The 23,556-nt window shown below is 57.2% G+C and overlaps 10 protein-coding genes across 10 annotated transcripts; 6 read left to right on the top strand and 4 right to left on the bottom strand.

The window, feature by feature from the left end:
• Nucleotides 1-2,405: 2,405 nt before the first annotated feature.
• Nucleotides 2,406-3,910, top strand: J3D65DRAFT_50487 (uncharacterized protein). The gene has a single exon (XM_066796624.1). The coding sequence runs from the start codon at nucleotides 2,657-2,659 to the stop codon at nucleotides 3,458-3,460; it is 804 nt and encodes a 267-aa protein (XP_066660382.1). The 5' UTR covers nucleotides 2,406-2,656; the 3' UTR covers nucleotides 3,461-3,910.
• A 1,389-nt stretch (nucleotides 3,911-5,299) lies between these two features.
• Nucleotides 5,300-6,715, bottom strand: J3D65DRAFT_664337 (uncharacterized protein; the record flags this gene model as incomplete). The annotated part of the gene is made up of 1 exon (XM_066802731.1): nucleotides 5,300-6,715. The coding sequence occupies one exon, from the start codon at nucleotides 6,713-6,715 to the stop codon at nucleotides 5,300-5,302; it is 1,416 nt and encodes a 471-aa protein (XP_066660381.1).
• A 2,154-nt stretch (nucleotides 6,716-8,869) lies between these two features.
• Nucleotides 8,870-10,455, top strand: J3D65DRAFT_643943 (uncharacterized protein; the record flags this gene model as incomplete). The annotated part of the gene is made up of 2 exons (XM_066802116.1): nucleotides 8,870-10,308; nucleotides 10,359-10,455. 2 exons carry the CDS (start codon nucleotides 8,870-8,872, stop codon nucleotides 10,453-10,455), a joined length of 1,536 nt encoding a protein of 511 aa, XP_066660380.1.
• A 1,011-nt stretch (nucleotides 10,456-11,466) lies between these two features.
• Nucleotides 11,467-13,410, top strand: J3D65DRAFT_544978 (major facilitator superfamily transporter; the record flags this gene model as incomplete). The annotated part of the gene is made up of 2 exons (XM_066796743.1): nucleotides 11,467-13,056; nucleotides 13,111-13,410. 2 exons carry the CDS (start codon nucleotides 11,467-11,469, stop codon nucleotides 13,408-13,410), a joined length of 1,890 nt encoding a protein of 629 aa, XP_066660379.1.
• Nucleotides 13,411-13,912: 502 nt separating this feature from the next.
• On the top strand, nucleotides 13,913-15,424 carry J3D65DRAFT_50216 (uncharacterized protein). Its single transcript, XM_066796622.1, has 2 exons — nucleotides 13,913-14,686; nucleotides 14,740-15,424. Exons 1-2 carry the CDS (start codon nucleotides 14,220-14,222, stop codon nucleotides 15,275-15,277), a joined length of 1,005 nt encoding a protein of 334 aa, XP_066660378.1. The 5' UTR covers nucleotides 13,913-14,219; the 3' UTR covers nucleotides 15,278-15,424.
• Nucleotides 15,425-15,550: 126 nt separating this feature from the next.
• On the top strand, nucleotides 15,551-16,525 carry J3D65DRAFT_611870 (CoA-transferase family III domain-containing protein). The gene is made up of 2 exons (XM_066798963.1): nucleotides 15,551-15,736; nucleotides 15,789-16,525. The coding sequence occupies exons 1-2, from the start codon at nucleotides 15,676-15,678 to the stop codon at nucleotides 16,466-16,468; spliced, it is 741 nt and encodes a 246-aa protein (XP_066660377.1). The 5' UTR covers nucleotides 15,551-15,675; the 3' UTR covers nucleotides 16,469-16,525.
• J3D65DRAFT_50388 (uncharacterized protein) lies at nucleotides 16,513-17,454 on the bottom strand. Its single transcript, XM_066796623.1, has one exon. It carries the CDS (start codon nucleotides 17,170-17,172, stop codon nucleotides 16,642-16,644), a length of 531 nt encoding a protein of 176 aa, XP_066660376.1. The 5' UTR covers nucleotides 17,173-17,454; the 3' UTR covers nucleotides 16,513-16,641.
• Nucleotides 17,335-19,115, bottom strand: J3D65DRAFT_50058 (uncharacterized protein). The gene is made up of 3 exons (XM_066796621.1): nucleotides 17,949-19,115; nucleotides 17,418-17,567; nucleotides 17,335-17,363 (listed from the first exon to the last, which is right to left on the bottom strand). Exons 1-2 carry the CDS (start codon nucleotides 19,018-19,020, stop codon nucleotides 17,551-17,553), a joined length of 1,089 nt encoding a protein of 362 aa, XP_066660375.1. The 5' UTR covers nucleotides 19,021-19,115; the 3' UTR covers nucleotides 17,335-17,363; nucleotides 17,418-17,550.
• Nucleotides 19,060-20,967, bottom strand: J3D65DRAFT_673819 (uncharacterized protein). The gene is made up of 2 exons (XM_066803536.1): nucleotides 20,327-20,967; nucleotides 19,060-20,277 (listed from the first exon to the last, which is right to left on the bottom strand). The coding sequence occupies exons 1-2, from the start codon at nucleotides 20,694-20,696 to the stop codon at nucleotides 19,301-19,303; spliced, it is 1,347 nt and encodes a 448-aa protein (XP_066660374.1). The 5' UTR covers nucleotides 20,697-20,967; the 3' UTR covers nucleotides 19,060-19,300.
• Nucleotides 20,968-22,320: 1,353 nt separating this feature from the next.
• Nucleotides 22,321-23,385, top strand: J3D65DRAFT_643939 (Arabinanase/levansucrase/invertase; the record flags this gene model as incomplete). Its single annotated transcript, XM_066802115.1, has 2 exons — nucleotides 22,321-22,394; nucleotides 22,485-23,385. 2 exons carry the CDS (start codon nucleotides 22,321-22,323, stop codon nucleotides 23,383-23,385), a joined length of 975 nt encoding a protein of 324 aa, XP_066660373.1.
• Between the last annotated feature and the right edge of the window lie 171 nt (nucleotides 23,386-23,556).

Here is a 23,556-nt window from a genome sequence, read left to right as displayed (position 1 = left end):
CACTCAGTGGTACCGCAGGTTGAATGGTCAGCGCTGGTCTCTGTATCTCTAGGTCGAGGTCGAATCACGCACCGAACGAACACTCCATCTTGCTCACAAAAGTAAGGGACTGGCACTGGGAGTGACCTATCGACTCCGATTCGATTGAAATTCATCATCGATCGCCCACGGACTTAGATTAGGACTCCTACTCCCGCTGTTGGTGGGGAACAGTCTCAGAATCGACATCACTCTGTTGCGTCGGCCTCGTTGCTGGACACCACCATCATTTTGAAATTCGCGATTTGCCATCCACAAAGCGTCGAGCGGATGAATTGGAGTGAAACGTCATCCTCAATAAGTTACATTGCTAAGATGTTTGGAATACAACTTCGGGTTCGAAAATTACCTGCTTTCTACAAACTCGAACTTGCTGATCATCACAAACCTCGGCCACCCAAAGAACCAAGGATACACAAACCGCCAGCCTATCACTCTGCAACTTGGGAATGTCGATACAGATGTCACAGCTTCGAGTCATTCGCCTACACAGCCAAAGCGCCATCAGAAGCCTTGCTCAAGCGCCAGCATAGAACGACAAAAGCGACGCTTTGAAAACCCCTTTCCATCACCTTCCTTTGCAAGTTCCACGCCCTGCAAGACTTGAGGACATTAATTTCTCCGCAAATGACCCCAAGCGCACCATTACTGTCGACGATGGTCTCAGAGTCTGCATCTTCAACACCACCTCTTGACAAACAAAAGTGTTCGAGGTAACCATTCCGATGCGACATCGCCTTGAGCCAAGTCGACTAGCTAACAACTCAGTGGATGAAGTTCATATGCCGTTTCATGTTCCAACCCTGGCAGTCCAACCTGCAACTCATTCTACGTCAGATGCTGGTGGAATCGCTCTATGATCCGGTTTGCACCGGACTACCTGTCCAGTCGCACGAGTCTGGCCCTCACGAGTGGACGACTATTTCTCTCTGTCCAACAACAACGAAATCAATCATGCGAGAGGACCGAGATCCAACAGCCGGAGGTTCGATGAACAAAGCAATCAAGCGCAGTGCCCCGGATGAGACGCATGGCGCCTCCCAAACCCGTTGTGCTGTACCAAACAGCATCAAAATCTTGAGATGAGCACTGTCTCGACTGAATGGAAGCGCCTTGCCCAGTCAAAGGTCCCATTCGACAGGACTTACAACACGGACAAAGAACGAGCGAGGATTTTCAAGACATGGACGGAGAAGCCTTTGAATGAAGCAAGGACAATAATCTGGAACCACGAACAAATCTAGGCGCATGAGCTTGCACCAATGTTTGCGTCATTCGCAAGAAAACAATGGCGACCTCGTCTTTGCCGGGATATATGTTCCGCAACGGTCGGGAGCATGGTGCGGACAGTCGTCCAAGAGTCTTATTGGCCAAATCAGCCGAAAGGAGAGAGTAGGTCGGGGTTCTTTCACCACAGCTAGCGAGAGCAAAAGGTAGCTAACGGTTTGAAGAAATAGGATCGACGGCTGCGGCCATGCGGCGAAACAAGCGAAAGACGAGCGCGTTGCTAACCCTGGGCTTCACGTGTCGGCGCGTCCAAAGGATTTGAGCGGAATTCAAGGGACAGCCGAGCGTGGCAGCGCTCTCTTGCTCGTCGCAGAAGCAGCGAGCCGACTGGACATGGCCGCTAGTCATGTTTCAGCGAATTTTTGAACGAAGGATGGCTCGTGATCGTCGATCCACCGTCTCCCTCTGCTCACGGCGCCAGGGCGGGTCGTTTTCCTGCCATGGCCAAGCTTCCCCTGCAGACGGCACTCGCCAATGGGGAGCCATGGGTGTCGAGATGGTTCCTTGATTCGTTTGCCGGCACATCTCCGACATGGGCGTTGACGGCTCTCACAAACGTTTCCATGTGCGCTGTGTGGCCGGCGGGTGCAACACGTTGACAGGTAACGGTCCGCCTCTTGGCCGCAAATGACAGGACCCAGCAGGAATGTATGAGGAAGTACAGTACGCGGTCGTGGTGTCGTGCACGCGGACAGGTGTCAACCCTGTGCGTTGGCGAGGCAAAGGTTGACGAACGAACCTATTATTTTCTAATCCCAAGCCCTACAGACACAGTCCCAAGTGCTGCAGCAGTCCAGATCCGTTCGCGTCTCTCCACCGTCGCCTGAAGAAACTCGGCACATTGGCTGAACTGGGCTTAGCGACGCCTGGCTCTTCCTGCAAAGCATACTTTATCAGAAGAACATTCCCCGCTGTAATTTCTGCCATAAACCCTTTTTGCGTCCCCCTCGACAATCAATCAAAAAAGTCCTCGCCTTGCCGTCCTCATCCTCTTCACCCTCGCCCTTTCCCCGCTTCTTGCTGGCCTCGCGGCTCGCCCAGGCCATGTGCACCAAGATAATACATACGTACGGCTGTGGCCACCGCATAGTCGAGAAAGCGCCCTGCGCGTCATCGCGGACAGGCCCCTGCGGAGTGCTCAAGACCAACAACGTCAACCACGGCTCGAGCAAATGCGACAAGTGTGATCGCTAGCAACCCAGGTACGCCACTGACGCCAATCCGCAGCACGCGGCTCGAATAAAATCTAAACCAAACGCCTTGCCTCCAGTTCCCGCAACCGCCGCTATTGCCCGCACTCCGCGCCAGGCCACAAACGCCGACGACGGCAATGCCATGGCCGTGCCGAACACACCACATTTCCCCGAATGATGGTCAGAGGCCAGAGCTAGGCCATTGGTGGAGGCGGCGAATATCACGACCAACACGACAGCTTCAACACCACTCTCGTCGGCCATCAGGCCATGTACGCCCATCCCTGCCAGCCAGCCAGCCAGCCAGCTACCATCCGTGTCCACACTCGTCCATCTCTGCCTCAACCCAACAACGCACCCCACGCCCTCGTCTCCTCCGACCAAAAAAACTGGACCGCCGCGGTCCCTCGTCCTCATCCCTCTCGCCTCGCCCCACCGCTACCTACAAACCCGACATGAGCGTCTTTTGTGCCTGGCGTTTTCTCGGCTTGTTCCAGCTTGCGGCACACGACGCGGCTCGCGCTGCCCAAAAGCAAACGAAACGAGACGTGGAGAGCCGACGACGGACGGACGGACAAGCGGGCGGGCGGACAGACGGCTGTTCTCCCGCTACCGCTACCGCTACCGCTACCGGTGCGCCGCAGGGCAACGTAACGCAACGCAACCCCGCCCGCCTTCGCACACCACCAACACACCGCACTCGCCCTGAACTTTTTTGGTGGGTCCTCCGACCGGCAGCGGCAGCAGGAGCGAGCGTCCACGGACGCTGCAAATCTGTAGTCTCGTTTACTGCTGCCGCGGGAGAATGTTGTTTTTTCTTTGCTGGTCTTTTTTCCTCGTTTTTGCATCACTCGGCGCACACACGGTGGCGGGCAGGCGGACAGGCCGGATCAAACAAAAAAGAAACGAACGAACGAACAAACCGGAAGATCTGTTGTTGACGGGCTCAAGAGCTGGCCTCGGAGCCGTTTATCTCAACGTCCAATTTGAGATAATCACATTGGTGGAAAGCAAGGCAGGAAGGAAGGATGGAGTGGAGGGGCGGAGGGGTCGAAGTGGAGTCTTCTGGTCTAGAATTGTGCAGGGGGCCGGCTGGTCAAGCAGGCCGTCGAAGGGGTACGTGCCCTCTCTCATCGCCGTTGCGGGAGAAATCCGAAATGGAGACGGAAAGGAAAGAGGAGAGGGCGAGAGAGACTGCCCAACAGACTGCTGTATGGTAAAATGATAAGACGAATAGTATTACTCGTCATAGATATGGCGACCACCACAAAAGAGGCTCACAACGAAACGACGGTGTCGGAAATGTCTTCTTTAGGGTAGATGCTTGCGTGAGGTCGCTGTTTACTATTTCCCCCCGTCTCCTCGTCCTACTCGTTTACCTACCTGCACCCATTTCACAACAAGGTGCTCCTACACTACCTCACCTCACCACACTTACAATCCAAAATACAGCCCACACACAGCCTAGCACTTACACCCCTCAAGCCACCACAAACCGCATCATCTCTCCAGTCTGCACTAGATCTCCAAAGTCCGAAAGCCTCCCATCAAGTTGACCGGTCAGGTCAGCGCAGCAACCACTCCCAACGACTCTTTTCAGCCGTGCCCAGAGCAACCAGATGGAATCAGATGTATTCAATCCCAGCTCTTCCATAGTTGGTGGTGTTTAAAGCACTGTCGTCGTCGTCTATGCTCCCGGTATAATTAGCCAGCTTGTTCCGGAACTTGTCATTGCTTAGGCATGCGAATGCTGCTGCTGCTGCTGCTGCTGATAACTGCTACCTGCAAAGATATCTGTCTGTCTACCTAGCCATTCGCCCACTCATCAGCGCCCTCTCAGCACCTATCAAAACCGTAGCGTATGTACACACACACACATACAACCTTCAATTCAAGTCCGTGTCGGAAATACGTCCTAGATCTAAATACCGCACCATACGATACATTTCCAGTACCCAGTATCTAGTATCCACATACACAATCCCTGGCTCACAGCCAACCAACCAACCAACGATGAAGCGATCCATACGTAGCCAGCCACATGCAAGACCGTTGGCCGTTAGTCTGACCGTTGCGTACCCGCCGCACCCGCCGCGCACGCCCCTGCAGCTGGCCGGTCGGCCCCAGTTAAACCAGCTCCACTCCCGACACATCACCCCTCGGACCGTGTTCCGCGGCGGCGCCTAGCGAGCGAAGCGAGCCAGGCCAGCGTGCAAGCACTGAGCAATGAGAGCGCTGAGCAGCAGCCGACAGCGGCGCACTGGGCGCAGGCGGGCCAGCGAGCATCGGCTGCTGGGCATGTGGGGAATCGGGTGCAGAGGCAGACGGTTGATAGACAGACGGCTGACGGACGGATGGACGTGTCGACTGGACTGGGTACATAGGTATCTAGTAAAGTGGATTTGCAGGCAGGCAGGCAGGCAGCAGCAGCAGCAGCAGGGAGCCGGACGAGTGATGACGATGCTGAGGGAGAGGGGGAGAGAGGGCTCCACTTGCCGACGCCCTGTTTGGCTGCGTGTGGCCGGCGAGGCGACGGGAGGAAGGGAGAAAGCTGGTTGGTTGAGTGGTCGTTTGCTTGACTACCCACCTACGTAGTTGATTGCGGTAGTTGGCGACGCTGCCGGCAGTTGCAGTCGTGGTCGCTTTGCCGTCTGTGGTGGTGTAGCAGAGAGCATGGTACATCAGGACCAAATGATGGCGGGCGATTTGATGGCTATGTTGAGAGGGGATGCAATGCAATGGTGTTGAAGCTGTGGCGAGGACACGGCGGCCTCTTGAAATCAGTACAGAGCACCAGACAGCCGTGGCAGACTCCTTTCCCTGCTCTGCAGCTCATCACGCTCCTCCTGCACCTTCACCCGCTCCGCCTCCTCATCAAACGCATACACATCCAACTCAAAAGCCGGAAACCTCTTCTCGCGACTCCTATCGTACGCCTCCCGCAACACCGCAAGAATCTCCCCAAACGCATTATCCTGCAGCCCCGGGAAGCGGTGCCACAGCCGCGCAGCGCGCGCCAAAACGTCAATCGGCTGCGCCTCGACGCTCCACCGCACGCGCTCGCCGTTTTCCAGAAAGTCCTCGGACGACATGTTGATGGGCTCGATCTCGGGCAGGCGCGCGCGCTCCGGCAGAGGCGCCTCGCCCGCTGCGCGCGCAAACGCGAGCTCCGTCTGCGCCAACGCGTAGCGCACCAGGATCTCCCCGATTGTCTCGTCCAGGTGGTTGTTGCGGCGGTCGGTGTCTTCCCACTGCGAGCGGCAGCGCTTGGTTGCGAGGCTGTGGATTTGGTGCCAGCGGTTCGCGAGGACGTACACGTCCATCTTGTCCTGCATCTCGAACCGGATGGCGTCCTTTTCGTGGAGGTAGTTGCCAAACTGCTCGCGCGGCAGGGGAAACTTGTCGGGCCAGCCGTACTTCTCGAGTAGCTGTTTGTGCGCCAGGAATTCGACGTGGCGGTCGTGTGTAGCGTCGAAGATGCCAAAGATTCCGTCTGGTACCCATGTCAGGTTGAGAAACTTGTCTATCCAACCCTGTAGCACCTCCTCGCCCGAGCTGTGCGGCTTTCCCTCAAATTTGGTGACCTCTCCAACGTCGTTGCCGTCCGCGGTGTCCCAGGACTCCAACTCAATCGCCGCGCCCGTTGTAGTGTCGATGAAGAGCGCCACTCCCGCATCTCCGCCCCACCAGTCCGTCAATCGCAGCATGTGCGGCGGCACGAGCGGTCCTCCGTAAAAGATTTCTCGATCCGGCACCATGTCGACCTCTGGGATGGGAATGAGCGACGACAGGGGCACAATCTTGTACGATTCGTCCGTGTCGCTGTAGTAGGGAAGCATGCACATGGCCCCCAAAACCGCATCGTTGTAGGGAGGCTGCTGCTGGGGTTGCGTTTTTGCGACTGTGAGGAAGCGGTCACACTGCTCTGGCGACAGCTGGAGGATTCGATTCGGCGGGTCCATGCCGAGGCGGTGGAAGTTCCCTGTCTGCCAGTTGATGCTGAGTAGCTGGAGCATCAAGTTCGCGATGCGCTTCGGATTGAAGCTGGTGCCATTTTGCGCTTGCGCTGGTTCATCATGGCTGGTTTGGATCGGAAAACTGTCGATTTCGTGAGCGCACGCGGGACATGGCAAGTTCTCCGTGTCCAAAGTCCAGTAGTCATCCGGTGCCTGGCGCGTGAAGTTGAGCAGTACCATCGCTGGTCGATTGCGCTCTACGGAGAAGAGCAGACGGCGGGTAAGCCGCTTTTCAAGGAGCGGCGGTGAGGATTTCGTGGCATCAGCATGGCGGTCGACTGATGACAAGAAGAGGCACCAGCACCGACGAAGAGTAGTTGTTGTAAAGAGGTGGAAGGAGGATCACAAGCGAGTCGAAGCCACCAGATCTATTTTCGCGATCTGGACCAATCGGAGAAGCTCTAGACGTCCGAGGTCTGTCGCTGGCGCTTAGCAGCTAAGCGATGGAAGACGCTTTGCTCCGTGCTTCCCAAAACCGTTTGATTGCTGTCAACGTATGTAGCTTGGCCATTTGCGTGTTATCGGCACAATCTTTGAGTTGGAAGTTGGTGGTATTTTGAGGTTGCATTTGTCTACCGCGCAAAGCTTAGTGAATCGGGCGAATATAGCCGGATAGCCTTTTTACCACTCCCTCTGTCATTGTTGCCGACAACAATCCTGACGGCCAGTTCTGAAGAGGAAACCGAAAGGAAAGCAATTGGTGCAAGTAGGTAGAATTTCAGCAACGAGTCTGTCGGAAAAGGGCAATGCAGCCCTATCTCGGAACTTGAGCGGACCCGAAAACCTAGATAGTGGGTCCAAATACCATCGAAGAAATACCTAATTGACGTGGCTTTAGTGTCGAACTTTGGGCGAGCAACAGCTTCACACGTTGTCTGACCTGGCGTCGCGTTTTCAGTGGTCCGTATGAGCGGCAGTTGGGACGGCAGGCCGGTTGCACTCACAATACGGACTACTCGTCTGAATGAGGACCGAGATGTCACGCGAGTATCGCGAGGCCGTTAAGCTTCTCTCTGCGGGCAGCGGGGTCGTGATATTTAAGATATTGCCGTGAATTGTGTGCGCCACTAAGGCTCTCGCGCCTCTAAAAACAACCCGGGTACGGAGGAACAAGCCGATGAGGGGTTTTGACTTGCTTTGATCAGCCTTTTCTTGGAAAGACCTTGGAAACCCGTATCCTCGATTCTAGCGCAACTTCGTGGATACGATACTCTGGATGGGCGATTGTTGAGGAAGCAGCTTTAGACTATGTCACGAAGCAGTGATTAGTCAATGTCACAATGACGAGCTTGATTCCTAAGCTCGGACAATAATCAGCAAAGGGAGCAGACGGACAAGCAGGTCCGGCCCCCGCCGAATAGACTCAAGGTGCGGGCCAAGCCTGGAGATCGGTAAACCTTATTTCCACACAACAAGTAAGCCAAACGCAAGTCGAGGCAGACAAATTGTCCAGCAAGGACCAAAGCGCAGTCCGAGAAGAGGAAGAAGAAACAGAAAGTGCCAGACGCGGGAGGGCGGAGCATTGATTCGGGCTAACGCAACGGGCCGTGTGTGGCTGTTCCCCTTGACAACTCACCTCTCCAAGAGCTTGACAAGCAAGTCAAGCACTAGTGCAATGCCTCTTTGCCACGCTCCGTCTTCGGTCGACAAGGAAGCTTGATTGACGCCGTGTCCAGAATCAGCAGGAGTGAAGAGAAATGTGTTCTGCTAGAGAAGAGTCCTGGGAAATCCCTGACGATCACGCTGTTGCGTACCATTCAGACATGTCAAAGGGTCATCTGCAGGGCTCGGCCATGCAAGCCGTTCCGAGCGCAAGACATCTGTGCATGAACTACCCTGGTCACGCCCGGCAGACCAGGAGCAGTTAATTTTAGCCGGCGCTTTCTCCCGTCCCTGACATAGGTTGGAAGCAGCATGACAAAACAAAGCAGAGTTGAGGAGGTCCCCGGAAGGACGGCGCGGACTGTCGTCCAGGATGTAGCATTGGCCTGACGTCAACTCTTTTCGAACCGCTCGCCCATCCGCCGTACGTCTTGGTGAGGCTCGGCTTCGTGGTGCCGTCGGCTGCCAATGATGTGATGGTATGCTGCTCGGCGGTGTGCACGCTGCGGGGTTGACAAGGGACAAGATCCACGCACGTCGTCCGTGTGAGCAGGCATGCAGCGGGGTAGAACCATACTCTATGCTGATACCCAACGACGGTAGGATCTGTCCAAGTCAGGTACAAAATGAGAGTAGTTCCCGGTTGTGCCTAGATTAGCGCGGTTTTTCTAGCGTGGTGCCTTAATACAACAACTCGACCGTGGTTCACATTGCTGTCATCCGATCCGCAACATGTTGTTCCTTTTGTTTTTGGGGCTGTGGGCGTCAGTCGCTGTTGGTCAGACTTGCCCTGACTACAATGAATTCTCACAACAACGCAACCATCCTCCATTTTCGAGCGGGAGGTATCGCCTACCGTCGCAACGCCCGATTCCAGCATGCCGGACGTTCAACTCATCGGAAGTCGAAGATACTCTGAGGCGGCTCAAGGACAAAGTTAGCGACCCAGATTTGTACCGACTCTTCGAAAACACCTACCCAAACACGCTCGATACGGCAATCAAGTGGAAAGGTGTTGCTGCAAACAACAGCGAGGAAGAGCTCACCTTTGTAATCACCGGCGACATCAACGCCATGTGGCTCCGAGATTCTGCGAATCAAATGCAGTCGTACTTGCCGCTACTAAAGGCTTCTGATTCTCGAGACAGCCTCGCGAGCCTGTTCCGAGGCGTCATCAACTTGCAGGCGCGCTACGTCAACACGTCGCCGTATTGCAACTCCTTCCAGCCACCGCCTGAAGCGAGATTGCCACGCAAAGACGGCTCAAACGACAATGTCTTTCCAAAGTACAGCAACGACACTGTCTTCGAATGCAAATATGAGCTCGACTCTCTAGCCGCGTTTCTTGAAGTTTCGGACAATTACTTCAACGCGACCCAAGACAGCGCCTTTTTCGAAAGGTTCCAATGGCTTGCCGCTGTCCGGACCGCCTTGAACGTCGCCAATGCGATGATGACCCCAACATACGCGGACGACGGGAAAGTAAATGTATCTCCGTACAGTTTTACTCGGCAGACGGACCGGGCCTCGGAAACGCTCTTGAATGACGGACTGGGAAGCCCGGTCATTGGTGGAACTGGTCTCATTCGCTCAGCTTTCCGGCCAAGTGATGATTCGACAATTTTCCAGCTTTTCATCCCGGCCAACATGATGTTTTCGCGCTACCTCGAGTCGGCTGCCAACATCGTGGCGGCGTTGCGGAACCCGCCCGGTGGACTTGAGCAGGAAATGCGAGACATGGCAGCTTCGCTCCGCCGTGCCATCTCTTCTTACGGCATCGTAGATGGATCGACTGGCCGCATATACGCATTCGAGGTTGACGGCTACGGGTCCAGAAACATCATGGACGACGCCAACATCCCTTCGCTGTTGTCTGCGCCCTTCTTTGGCTACCTCGACGAAAACGACGAAGTCTACCAGAACACGCGCAGGTTGGTGCTGAGTTCTGCAAACCCCTACTGGGCGAAAGGACCAGTCTTCAGCTCTGTCGGAGGGCCGCATGCTGGACCAGGAAAAGGATGGCCTATGGCGTTGATTGTTCGAATTTTCACGTCGAATGATGAGCAGGAGATTACAGCAGCGATTCAGGCAATCTTGAGCACCACCGACGGCCTGGGACTCATTCACGAGAGCATCAACGCCTTCAACGTGAGTGACTGGACTAGACAATGGTAAGTTTCCCGACACAACTGGGACGAAGCTCACGCTAATTGGACGATAGGTTCTCCTGGGTCAACGGTTTGTTCGGCCAAATGATTGTAGATCTCGAGACGAGAAAGCCAGAGATTCTGTCGCAAAGCTTCCAAGGGGGCACGTAAAGGCGGTGAGCCGTCGATAATCTGTATGTCTGTGTAATACAAAGTCTTCAAGGTCCAATGGAGAGGAAACGTGTGAGCCATATCTCGAGTCGCGTTTCCCAATTCTGCGGGACACGATGGCAAGCGTGGTGTTGTGGCACAGGCCCGCTTTGCTGCCCGACGGACGGCGCCTAAACCAAGAGATTTCCCATCGTGTCTGCGGGCCGTGAAGAAGTGGAGTGAGACGAAAATCACGGTGCTGCTGGAGACTGAGGTGATGTTGATATAAAGACCATGCGTTGGATTACTTGGCGGCGGTCGAAAGGAGTATTCTTCCCCGGTCGAGTTCTTTGGGGCAACTTGAAGGCGAGCCAGCAGAGCGGAGGATTCTCGGACGGCAAGTATTGCGCAGTTGAAGAGCACACAGAGGTCCAGTTGATAAAGCACGCCAGCGTTTCGAGGCATTGTGTGGCCCAGCGGACTCATCAGCGGCTCCGGTGAGAGCCAAGTGCGTCAAACGTCTCGCCAATGGGAGGCACTGCGCGTCATGGCCTTGCGGGATCTGGTTTCCGACAGCAAAGACTTGGGCGCCATCGGTACGAAATATGGGGACTCTGAAAAGTCTGATGGCGCTAATGCATCGCAAAGACGGGAGACGAAGCATGCGAGGAGGTTTGACCATGGACAACGCGTTGATGGTGGTGACCGAGGTGAGGAGGAGAGGGACGACGTCGAGGCGAGGAAGAGCGGAGGAAGGCAGGCCGAGTCAGACGGTCGGCTAATCGCCAAAGCGCGAGTCGACAACCTACACCAAACGCCACCCTTGACATCACCTTCGACGTTTTCGCCTGCATCGCCTGAGGTGATTTCTCAGCTGTGGACCTTTGGCTTTTGCTATCAGCTATTTTTTCTGCATTTTGCATTATCTGGCGCAACCATGGTGCTCCACGGATCCCATCCCTTAAAAGGCGCCGCCCTGGCGCCCGTCCATGGACCTGAGCAGCACCGACCTCTTCTTCTGCCCGAGATACCATGACGGACCGTCCATCTGCTGACGCTCATCTCGAGTACGATGGCGAGCCCATTGCCCGTCGGACTTCAGCGCTCGACGACGCTGCGAGCATTGCACCTCCGGCTGGGGTTGCAGGCTTCACCGCGCGGCGGCGGAGCAACGCCTCGCATGTGACGGCCAACGAAGAAACCGACGACTACATTTCCCTGACAAGAAGCGCTTCTGCCATCAGCGGGCACAATGCAGCGCGGCGCGAGTCCCTCGACAATGTCTTTGAGCTTCCAAACATTTCGCGACCGAAGCCGGCGAAACCTGGTCCTTTCAGCGCCATTCGCGAAGTCCCCTCGGAGCTCAACACCCCTTTGTCGACGCGCCCGCCTTCTCCCGTCTCTGGAATTGGCACACGCCCGCCCTCACCGGACTCGGCTTCTTCTGGCTCTGGCACCAAGACTCCCGCGGAGCACGAACTCGGCGTTGCCCAAGGTTATCCAGATGTTGGAACCGTTGCATCCTGGCGAGGCGGGCTGATTCTCGCCTGTACCTGCGGAGCCCAGCTCATGGACAATGTCTTCATGACTGGAGTCAACATTGCGCTGCCGGCCATCCAAAAGGACTTTGACGTGAAGAGCGCGGATCTCCAGTGGTTGATCTCTGCCTACACCCTGACATTCGGCGGTTTCCTCCTGCTCGCCGGCGTGTTGGCCGACAGATTCGGCCGGCGAATGATCTTTTGCTCCGGCATGGTGACTCTCTCCGTCTGGACTCTTGCAAACGGATTCGCCACGTCGTATGTCCAGCTTGCGATTTTCCGTGCCCTGCAGGGTATTGGAGCCGCCATGACTGTTCCGTCTGCCGTCGGGCTCATCAGCAACTATTTTGTTGCACAAGATCGGACCCTTGCTTTGAGCACTTTTGGCGCTGCCGGAGCCGTGGGTTTCTGCATGGGTCTCATCTTCGGTGGATTCCTGACGTCCTCCCTTGGCTGGCGCTACATCTTCTACATTGCTATGATTGTCACCTCTTTCATCAGCATTGTTGGATGGTTTGTTCTGCCCAAGGACAGGCTCGAAGGGACAGCGAAGCCAAAACTCGACTTTATTGGAGCTGGTCTCTCAACAGCGGGCTTGATTCTCCTCAGCTTCGTTTTGTCGAGTGGCGGCATTTATGGATGGGGCAAGGCCTTTATCATCGTTCTCCTCATCCTTAGCATCGCCATGCTCGCAGTCTTTACCTGGGTCGAAAAGAAAGTTTCAAACCCCATCATGCCCCTGTCCCTCTGGAAGCTCCAGAACTTTGGCGCCCTCTGGGTTGGTGGCTTCGTCATGTACGGATCCTACCAGGTGGTCGTGTACTACATCACCTTGATTGCCCAAGAGGTCGACAAACTCAGCGCCGGCCAAACCGCCCTTCGTTTCCTTCCCATGGGTGCGACTGGGTTCATTTTCAGTCTTTCCATGTCTCGCGTGGTGGAAAAGTGCAACACCAAGATGACGCTCATTGTTGGAATGATTGTCTGCGCCATCGCACCTATCCCATCGGCATTGATCAAGGATGGAGACATTGGGTTCTGGAAGCACGTCTTTCCCACCACAATTCTCGGAGTCGCAGGTGTAAGTATACACTGGACAGCAACGTATTGTGGACGCATACTAAGGATGTGACAGGTCACCATCGGCTACTGCACCATAACCGTGGTGCTTTTGGCATCTGTACCCGTCAACGTCAAGAGTCTTTGCGGCGGCATGATCAACACTGCCTTCCAAATTGGAAGCGGAGTCGGTCTTGCACTGGCCAGTGCAATAGTCCAAGCCGTCGACACGAACAAAGGCCACGGTGCAATCCAGCAATATAGCACCGGCATGTGGTGCTGCGTGGGTCTCGCCGGCGTCGGCCTTGTCGCCACCACGTGCGGAGTGAAGAATACCGGGTTGGGCGCCCCTAGCGGACCAATCATGGCTCATTAGAGGAGTTTCGTCCTTGTTTTTCTTTCTTAAAATCTCTGATACCCGCATTTTCAATGAGACTTTCCGGTCGAGTAATATTACGGCGTTGTCAAAAATGGGAAGAGAAGGGTTGGTCAGAAATGGAAATCAGAAAGCGATCTCTTTCTACGATCTCGATTGGCATAGAGGCGCACTTGGGAATAGAATCGGTTCATCTCCACCTGTTCGGTCTGCCTACGACGTTCGCGCGCTTACGCGCGTTCACTGCAAGCACGCGGAAAGACTTGTGCTAATGCATTGTCTAGCTTTGGGATCCACCTAGCGCAAAGGTCGGTTTGCTGACCGGAAAGACGGGCCAAGTCGAGACTGTGAAGTCATCAGGAGTTCGGCGTGGAGACCAAGTCTGCTTCAATAAACGATATCTTGGACGGTCGTTATCAAGTGTGGTTGATTGGCGGACTTGTGGCGTCGGGCGGCCACGTGAGTGGTTCTCCCAGGGAGAAGCCAACGGCCACTAGCCATGGATACGCTGACTCTCCCCGCAAACACCGCTCCTAGCTTACCCGTCCCAACGCCGCCATGCAGAAAGCTATCAACTGCTGACATTTTGGAATCTGTTCCGCGGTCTTGGATGCTCTAGTTTGCCGTTATTTGCTACCTTTCTGACAATAGCTTTGCAGGCATTGGGTTCGTGACCACAAATGGCTCGCCTCTGGCATCTCGCGTGTGTTCTCCTCTCACCCCCGCCCTCATGACCGGCTTGACTTTGAAGGCGGCGTCCGGGTTCAACAGAGCGACAGGCTAGGCTGCCTGGCTTGAATACTGCACCCATGGCGCCCACATCAGAAATAATGAGCTCTCGGCGCTGGCGGCCTTTCAGCAAGATGCTCAGGAATATTGCACTGCGGCAGAAGCACCGAGGCGTCAAGGCAGCCTCCACGCATGACTTTTTCGCGGCAGCGATGCAGCCTCCAACGGGAGCGTCCACCATGGTCAAGTCTCCAAGGACGGTCCTCGAAACCTGCCAGATGGAACGCGACCCACAACTGTCGTCGGGCTTCTGCCGTCTCCCTTTGGAGGTCAGGCTCATGATATACGAGGCCGCCGGACTGGAATCGAATGTCCATCTCTTTAGCCACAGGGATGACAAGCTGGGCCATTTCTGCTGCACGGCTTCGGATCGCGACTGCTGTCCACTGGAGACGGAGCCCAGCACGACAGAGCGATATATCAAGTACACGAGCCGGAGCCACAACAACACCAGCCTGCTCCACCTAGCCATGACATGCCAATCAACGTAAGCATGCCCAACCTCCCCTCCCCATTCCCCTCTAATCCCAACCGCAACAGCTACTTCGAGCTCCTCCCCCTCATCTACCAACAGGCGCGCCTCAGCTTCCGCCAGCTTCGCACGCTGCAGAGATTCCTGAACACGACGCCACTGCCGCTCCTCAACAACGTGCGCTCCCTCTCACTCCGCTACCACTTCGGCGCGCTCTGCGACCCCATTTCAGACGAAATGGCGCGCTGGCGCGCCATCTGCAAAGGGCTGGCGCGGCTCGACGGGCTGCGCGACGTGTTCGTGCGCGTGTCGGGCCGCTGCGAAGACCTCAACGCCGTGTTCGCACCCCTACGCGCAGTCCGCGCCTCGGAGCGCTTTTGCGTCCTGAATCGCCTGTCGTTCACGTGGGCAGTGGTGTTGAGCAAGGTGCCTGACAGGGGCTGGCCGTTTGAGGGCCCGTTTGAGATGGTGGATTTGGAGCGCGATTGTCCGCGGTATTTGGCGGCGTGTGAGAAGAGCAATCGGCTGTTGCCGCTGCCGAGGGATTACGATTTTGATGTGTTTGATTTGAAGAGTCCGTGGAGGTGGTCCAAGTCGGTGAACTAGAGGGGCTGTCTTGGGTGCAGGAGATGTTTTCATTTTGTGGGGTTTCTTCTTGTTTCTTTGCATCGAGTGACGGTCTAAGCAAGTTACTATTCAGTAGACATTTCCGGCAACACTGAGAACAAATCAAGCTTCGAGTGACCGCCTAAGGAGACCTGAACTGAACCCTTACTCCCCTCGCGCACTGACGACTTGCCCAGCGAGCGGCAGTTCATCGGATGGTGCTCTAACAGGGCTACCTCGGCTGCGGCAGCGTCTTCCCCACTCAACCCCAGACCCCAGACATCTGCAAAGCTACCTACACCACCCGCCCATCTCATGTCGCTCCGCAAACGCCGCTTCGAACAAGAAACCAAGGCCAATTTCCACGACCAAACACTACACTACCGCTCACCAGTGCCATGAGCTCATCTCCTCCCCTCAGCGGAATCAAGGTCCTCGAATTCGCGGGCCTAGCTCCAGGCACGTCCACTCCAACCCATTCGCGCAAGAGCACCAGACTGACGACCCGCAGGTCCCTTCGCCGGGCTTCTCCTCGCCGACTATGGCGCCGAAGTCATCCGCATCGACCGCGCCGCCGCTCCCTCGACCGCGGGGCCGCCTCCCGCACCAACACCGGACCAACTGACGCGGCGCAAGACGTCCATCAGCGTGGACCTCAAGAGCAGCGGGGGCGTCGCGCTCATCAAAGCGCTAATCCCACACGTCGACGTCGTCATCGACCCCTACCGGCCGGGGGTGCTCGAAGCAGCGGGACTATGCCCAACCGCGGTGCTGCGCAGCCTCAACCCGCGGCTCATCGTGGCGCGCATGACGGGCTTCCGGCGCGACGGCAAGTACGCGGCGATGGCGGGCCACGACATCAACTACCTGGCCGTCGCAGGCGTGCTGGGCATGCTGGGGCGGCGCGGCGAGAAGCCGTATGCGCCGGGCAACATCCTCGGCGACTTTGCGGGCGGCGGGGCCGTCTGCTTCGTCGGGATACTGCTGGCGCTGCTGGAGCGGATGCGCAGCGGGCTGGGGCAGGTCGTCGAGGCGAACATGGTGGATGGCAGCGCGTTTATGGCGACGTTTCCGCGGCTGGCGATGCGGGGGCCGATGTGGGATAGGGAGCGCGGGGATAATGTGTTGGATGGCGGGTGTCCGTATTATGACACGTATGAGACGAAGGACGGCAAGTTTATGGCTGTGTAAGTGGATAGTCCTGGAAAAGAAGAAGAGAGCGAAGTGCTGACTTCACCCTCCCACGCAGCGGCGCACTGGAAGACAGATTCTTCGCCGCCCTCCTCCACGGCCTCTCCATCAGCCCCTCCTCCCTCCCTGGCCCGCGCACCGACCGCACCACCTGGCCGCACCTCCACACGCTCTTAACGACCACCTTCAAGCGCAAAACACGCGCCGAATGGGAAGCCATCTTCGACAACACGGACGCGTGCGCTACGCCGGTCCTCAGCCAGGCCGAACTGGCGGCCGCCGGGCACGACCAGCGGCCGCTGGTGACGCTGCAGGGGACGCCGGGGTATGCGATTAGTGAGGGCGAGGCGGGCCGGGCCGCGGCCGTGGGGCAGGGGTTGGGCGTTGCGGGGGGCGGGTGGGCGGAGCGTGGGTTGGCGCCGGGAGAAGGGGGTGAGGAGGTGTTGGCGAGGTGGGTGGGGTGGCAGCGGGGGTTGCAGTTTGGTGTTGAGGGCGGTGGGTTGGTTGCGTTGGAGAGGAGGGGGCGGGGGAGTAAGTTGTAATGTATGTAGTGTTGTCGAAGTTAGATGAGGTATTTGGTATGCTAAGGGAACTTCGTACGACTGCACGGCAGTACTTGCGTTTCTACCAGTTACAGTAAAGGCAACGAGAGGTGCATCCTGGATGCATACCTTGGGTACATGTGTGTATCCACGCACGCACATTGCTTCGTCACGGCGTCGCAGTATCTATCCATCCATCCATCCACGTACGTACATTCAGGCAGGCTCGTAGACCAAAATCACCGACAGACACTCAGGAGACAAAAAGCTCAGCGTCCCGCCGTCTGCCCGCCCGCCGTCGAATAACATATATACGTACACATGTACTGTACATAGAATGCGCAGAAAGGCGGCTGGTGCTTCTCTTAGCCATCCGGCCAGCCAGCCAGCCAGCCAGCCAGACATACACATTGCAGACCAGCAGGCCAGCAGGCAAGCAACGTGAGCGGCGCCGCTTGAGGAATGAAGCTCACAAGTGTCTCTTCCACTGCTTTCACGCTTGGTAGACCGTTGTTCGTCGTAGGGCGTCGTAGGCAGGCGTCATACTTTGCGCCCGGCTCGTCGACAAGATTGGCGCGGTCGTGAAGTAGAGCCATTCTGGTATGCATGTATGCCTGTCGAGTCGTCGCGACAGGCACCCATCACATGTCACACGCATCCTCAGTATCCTGTACAGTCCGGCGGACCGCGCCATAGCAAAAGGCAGAACGCATGCCGTGTACACGCTCAAGGAGGCAGCGCCCGGCCCCCGCACATCTTACCCGGCACCGCGCTGCTCAGCGCCGCCGAAGAAGCCTCCAGCAGCCATTTCAGCCGCTGCTCAGCGAGCGTCGACGTGCCAGCAGCAGGACGCAAAGTGTCTGGACTGATATTGGGGCCGTCGGTGCGGGTGCCGCTGCCCCACGACGGCAGCCAGCTTGGCGACGAGCTCGAGCGGCTGCGTGAGGGGTGGCTTGGTGGGGGAGAGGGGTGGAGAGTTGTTGTTGATGCATCGGCCGTGGACGTCGTGGAAGAAAACGCCTTGACGGCGACAGGCGTCTCAGTGACAGCAAGCGCCACACGAGGCGCCGCAGCGCGCGCCGCCGACGACGCCGGAGACAGACGTATGGTGCCGCTGCCATCGTCGGACACCATCCACTGAGCGTGCGTCCAGTCCGTGGCCGACGACAGCGGGCCATGATGGGACGACACAGCGTCGTCTGCGGCGCCGCCAAACAGCGCAGCCAGGCCCTTCCGACGGCACTCAGAGCCACTGCCGTCGCCGCTCACAAAGCTCTTCAGGCTGCCGTACGCCGACGCGTTCTTCGTGCCCGCGGCGGCGGCGACGGCGGCCCCTTTGGCGCTCTGCCCGGCCGTCGAGTTGAGCGACGCGCGCGACGCCGTGCGGCTGCCTGTCAGCCGCTCGCTGCTGCTGCTGGCCTCGGGAACCGCGGCCAGCGCCGTGTCGCGGACGACGCTCCACCAACGCGGACGCTGGCTCTGGCTCTGGCTGCGAGAGGGGGAGGGAGGCAGCGGGATGGGGTTGCCTGGGTCAAGTACCTCGTGCGGCGGGCGGTGCGCGGCATACTCGTTGGCCAGGCAGAGCCTGCTGCGCGCGCAAATGGCGGCGATGGCGTCAATAGCGCCGCTAATCTCGGGCTCGACGGCATGGAGGATGCCAGCGAAGGAGAAGTCGGCAGTGGGAGGGAGGTGAGGAGGAGGCGGAGGGCTCGCGTGCATAGCAGAGCGGCTGCTGGAGGGCTGCTCACGTGCCGAGGAGGGCGAGCGGGATGCCGATACCGATGGCGACGCTCTGCTGCGGCGAGAGGCAGGGGAATAGGTGCGTACGACGACGGGCCGCGACGAGACGGTCGACTCGGTGGCGGTGGATTTGCGTCTGCCGCGCAGAGTGACGCGGCTGTAGAGCTGGCGCAAGGCGGGTACATGTAGCCGTCGCGGTTGCGAGCCATGGTGGACCGTCGGGGTCGAGGTCGAGGTCGACGAGTGCTCTGGCTCAGCGGTCGACGCCATCCGGGGCTGCGCTGTCAGTGACGGACAGGACAGTCTGTGGTTGGGCGACTGAGGTCTGCGGTGCTGAGTTGTTCAATGATGGAGGCGGGATCTGGGTCGAAGTGGAAGAGACGATGCGGCGTGACCTGCACGCCCCGCCGCCGCATCACGCTGTGTCGCTCTCTCGTTGGCTCACCATGCATATGCCCACGGGCCTACTTACAGACTCCTCCAATTCTTGATAAACGCCAGGTATCTTGCCTTTTGATCCCCCCCCCGAAACGCCGCCGCCATTGATCAATCAAATGTCCGTCCCCGTGGCCAGAATCTCTGCAACCAGTCGCGGCCTGCCCAGCTCGTACACCTTGTTGCCCAGCACTTCGCCAATCTTGCCCACCAGCTTCTCTCTCGTCTCGCTGCCGCTGCCCACCCCATTGGTCATGGGCGACACTCCACTCTCGACCGTCTGCAGTCCGCGCAGGAGGACCGTCACCACCATTTCGGCCTCGGCCTTGGTCGACTCGTCCGCAAGCCGCTCCTTCAGCACCTCTTCGTAGAGCTTGAGATTCGGCATGATGAGGCTCTTAACTGCATCCGCGCCCATGATTCCCTGCAGTCCCAGAATGGCTCCGTAGTGCGTGCCGCACGGCTTTTTGGGGTCCAGAAAATTCTTGAGGAGCGTCTGGGCCAGCCGTCTCTTGAGCGTCGGTGCTGAGTGTCCGTAGCGCTTTGTGATTTCGATGATGATGGATCCCGCCAAGTCTCGAAGGTCGTAGTGCGCCAGCGGGTTGCCCTCCGAGCCAGTCCCAATCCTCTTGCCCATCAGACACGTCAGGACCGGTGCCACCAGACCAGTAACGTAGGCATCCATATAAAGGCTTGGGTTGGTCAGTAGCGCCGACGTCATGTGCATCATCTGTGTCAAGATGAAAATGTCCTTCATGTTGTGCGTGACCTTTTCGGCGATATACTGCACAAAGTAAGGGACGAGCTGGTGGAGGCCCGGGTCCGTCCTAAGGCTGCCCAGGGCTTGTTGCCTCCATTCTTCATTGTCTGCGTCACCCAATGCGCTCACTATGCGATCAAAGTATAGCTGTAATTCCTTGGAAATGACGTGTTTGACCAAGGGCTTGACTGCGACGTTGTCGTAGCCGTTGACGGCTGCCAGGTGCGGGTTGGCTCCGGGGCCCTTGGGCAGCAAATCTTGATGTCTCGAATCGGAAGAAGTGGGATTCTGCGGGATCGCGGGTTGGACGCCTTCGAGCGCAAGCCAGTGGGCTGAAACCGTGTTAGCAGCGCAACAAGCCAGTGGGCGGGAGAGGCTCACCTGTAAAGGATATCTCGCGAGGCACCTTTGGCAATGGCGCATTGATGAGCTTCTCAAAGTCCACCTCTTCATCCTCAACGTAGTACAGCGGTTGTCCAGGGCCCATTGATGCTTCTCCAAACCGCAGCGGCCGGGTTGACTCGTATCCATACAGCGGCTCGACGTCGAGCACTCTCAGTGCTTGCGAAATGTCCTGGGTGGTCAAGGTGGTACGTTTTGAATGGCGCATGAACTTGAGCGACTCTTCTATGACCTGTCCGATCCGGAACTCGACGTCGCGTGCCAGGTCCTCGGCCACTTCATCGTTGAGTGAAGCTATGCCGACCGACTCGGCGACGTCTTTGATGTTGTCAGGACTCCAAAGCGTCATGTTGGCGGCAACCAGGGCCTCGAAAGGATGTTCAAGATAGCCAATGATGCGTGCGTGGATGGTGCGATGGCGCTGGGTCGAGGAGTAGAACGGCTGGTCGGGGCCCGAGAAGGTTGAAGCCGTTAGGAACTAGATGAGCATGTTCGAGGCTCTGGCAGGCGAGCGGCAGGCAGCGCGGACAGAGCGCAGAGGGCAAAGCGGAAGTCCGCAAAGGGGACGAGACGTGTCGGAAGTGAGGTTGGAAGCTGGTGGCTCCTTGCGTGGATGCACGAGCTCTGGGAGAGCGCGACCTGGACCTGATGGTGTTGCGCCGAGACGCGCCGCACGCCAAGCCAAGCTCAGCAGCCACAGGGCTGCGCGCCACACCAGCCCAGCCACAGCGACCTCAACCCAGCCTGATCTGACGACGCCCACGCAGACGACTCTTCATCTCAACTGGACTCGGCGCACTGCGTATCTGTTGAATACTTCACCCTTCCGGCTGAGCTCCATACTGCTTGTTTTCATCCACCACAGAGATGCAACTGTCGTCACCGTCCACCGTCGGGTTTCGTGCAAAGGACGAGTCCCTCGCACATTTGCTTCCGCGGGTCGTCTTGCTCATTTCGATCTGGACCCAAATTCGAATCCCTTGACTCCTTCTCTCATCCAACTTGAATCCCATTTCCGCTTTCAATATGATCAACTGATGATGACTAGTCGACATCCTTCCAACTCTATCTGAGTACTGCGAAAGACGTGCCGCGCGCGAAACTCCTCGATGCAAGTTCGGCAATCTTGAACGGCCGTAGGCCTAGTTTTCCAATTCCTACCTTGTCATGGCTTCTTTGTCGCAGTGTTTGCAGGCGCTCAAGTCGCTGGTTTATTTGGACCCTCGACTATCGCACACATGACCTCGACAAACACGCGCCAATAGGCAGTGCAATTGGAACCAGGCACATGGACCAACATGTACCGAAATCTCGGCACGCACCGATACACTGCCATTAAAACGCGGAAACTTTCCGAACCTCGACCAGACTTCAAGGTTTGCTGGCTCCCCTCAGGTTGCCTGCATGTTCCTTTGACGCATGTACTCTGCCAGAAATGGCGGAAAAGAGCTCTGCTTTTTTGTGTCTTTCTATCTCTCAAAGTGCACACAGAGTCAGCCTCAATCTCCTGTCTTCATGATAAGAGACCAGGAGGCGCGCATAGAATTCACGTGCGTTGTATGCTCGCAATAAAGGACAGATTGAGCCAGCTCGTTTGAGAGTACGGTTGAGATCTACCGGAGCCGCGCGAAGCGGACAAACCGCAGCACGTTGCCGCTACTGCAAACCCGATGGAAGAGACCTGCGCCTTGATGAATACATGTCCTTCTTGGGCATTTTGCATTGGCAAGCATCAGGACTGTTGCTGTAGCGATGGGTTGTTGAAAGATGCGAGATGTCCTCACTGTTGCGTTGGGCTAACTAGAGGTTCCGTAGTTGAGCGTCACCAGCGAACCATAAAATGGATTCAACCAACAATATGACTTTGCGGCGATTCCGCACGTGTTTACTCTCCCTTCTAAATGCCATCTCCACTCTCGCGGCGTCCAACTCGACCCCCAGGCAGTCCTGTGTGGAACCCGAAGACGAGAGTCATGGACGCACCTCGCAGGCTCAAGACAATCAGCGCGCTGGTGGCCATCATCACCATCGTGTTTCTTAGCCTGGTGTACAACGACCAGGCACTTGAAATACGCGTTGCGCGCTTGGGATCCTCGACCCTGAAAACATTCAGGACGCGCCTTTCTCCCGCAAAAAGAGCGAACATCACAGCTACCAGGGCCATTGGACAAGACTTCCCCGACCCATCCATAATGAAGTTTGGCGACAGCTGGTATGCCTTTGCAACGACTAACGGCAAGGGAATCAACGTCCAACTAGCAGTTTCACCGGACTTCTCCACGTGGAGCGTCGTCCAAGGCTACGACGCGCTTCCTCAAACGGGTAATTGGTCAGACCCAGGTCCGGTCGTGTGGGCCCCAGACATCAACATCAACGACTATGGGCAGTTCATTCTTTACTACGCGGCGAGGATGAAAGGGGAGACCAGTTACTGCGTCAGCGCGGGATACTCATGGTCGCCTACAGGACCGTTTGTGCCGCTGGACGACCCGATAGCATGCAACACGAAGAAAGGCGGCTCCATCGACCCATCAGGATTCAGGGACGACGACGGCGAGCGATACCTACTGTACAAAGTCGACGGGAACCACATCGGCAACGGAGGGAGCTGCAACAACGGGAACAAGCCGATCAAATCGACCCCCATCATGCTACAGCTCATGTGGCCCGACGGCGTGACGCCGCAAGGGCCGCCCGTCAAGATTCTCGACCGCAGCGACCGCGATGGCCCGCTCATCGAAGCACCCAGCATGACGCGCACCAAGGACGGCAAGTACGTCATGTTCTTCAGCTCCAACTGCTTCACCAGCGAGCACTATGACATTTCGTACGCCTTCGCCGACAAGCTCAAGGGACCTTACAAAAAGTACGGGCCGCTGGCGAAGACGGGCATGATGGGCTTGCAGTCCCCAGGCGGTGCCGACGTCTCTGCGGACGGTGAGCACCTGGTTTTCCACGCCAACGGCCCCGATGGCACTGGCCGGAACATGTACACGGCGTATATAAACATCGATTCCAAGACCCACACCATCTCTTGAGGGGGCTGGCGGTTGCGGGCGCCACGACTGGACGACTTTGATTGCATATACCCCCATAGATAGCCATTCTCTTACAGCTACATCATCGGCGTACGGGTTTGCGGGCTCCTCGGTTTTACAACTATTCCAACGGCGGACTTGGTGCTGGGTGCTGGATTATTCATACCCGCT

This window comes from Phyllosticta citribraziliensis, assembly GCF_038025025.1.
Source record: "Phyllosticta citribraziliensis strain CPC 17464 chromosome Unknown J3D65scaffold_1, whole genome shotgun sequence".
NCBI lineage: Eukaryota > Fungi > Ascomycota > Dothideomycetes > Botryosphaeriales > Phyllostictaceae > Phyllosticta > Phyllosticta citribraziliensis.
Note: the sequence above shows the minus strand (reverse complement) of the source record. Positions and strands in the feature narration are given on the sequence as shown.

What these genes read in the sequence shown, in the direction of transcription:
- J3D65DRAFT_50216 (XM_066796622.1), top strand. Translation starts at nt 14,220, where the DNA reads ATGGCGCCCACATCAGAAATAATGAGCTCTCGGCGCTGGCGGCCTTTC. An exon ending in GCCATGACATGCCAATCAAC is followed by an intron (nt 14,687 to 14,739) that starts GTAAGCATGCCC and finishes CAACCGCAACAG; the next exon opens with CTACTTCGAGCTCCTCCCCC.
- J3D65DRAFT_611870 (XM_066798963.1), top strand. Translation starts at nt 15,676, where the DNA reads ATGAGCTCATCTCCTCCCCTCAGCGGAATCAAGGTCCTCGAATTCGCG. An exon ending in ATTCGCGGGCCTAGCTCCAG is followed by an intron (nt 15,737 to 15,788) that starts GCACGTCCACTC and finishes GACGACCCGCAG; the next exon opens with GTCCCTTCGCCGGGCTTCTC.
- J3D65DRAFT_673819 (XM_066803536.1), bottom strand. Translation starts at nt 20,696, where the DNA reads ATGACGCTTTGGAGTCCTGACAACATCAAAGACGTCGCCGAGTCGGTC. An exon ending in TCGCGAGATATCCTTTACAG is followed by an intron (nt 20,278 to 20,326) that starts GTGAGCCTCTCC and finishes ACACGGTTTCAG; the next exon opens with CCCACTGGCTTGCGCTCGAA.
- J3D65DRAFT_50487 (XM_066796624.1), top strand. Translation starts at nt 2,657, where the DNA reads ATGCCATGGCCGTGCCGAACACACCACATTTCCCCGAATGATGGTCAG.
- J3D65DRAFT_50388 (XM_066796623.1), bottom strand. Translation starts at nt 17,172, where the DNA reads ATGTGCGTGCGTGGATACACACATGTACCCAAGGTATGCATCCAGGAT.
- J3D65DRAFT_50058 (XM_066796621.1), bottom strand. Translation starts at nt 19,020, where the DNA reads ATGGCGTCGACCGCTGAGCCAGAGCACTCGTCGACCTCGACCTCGACC.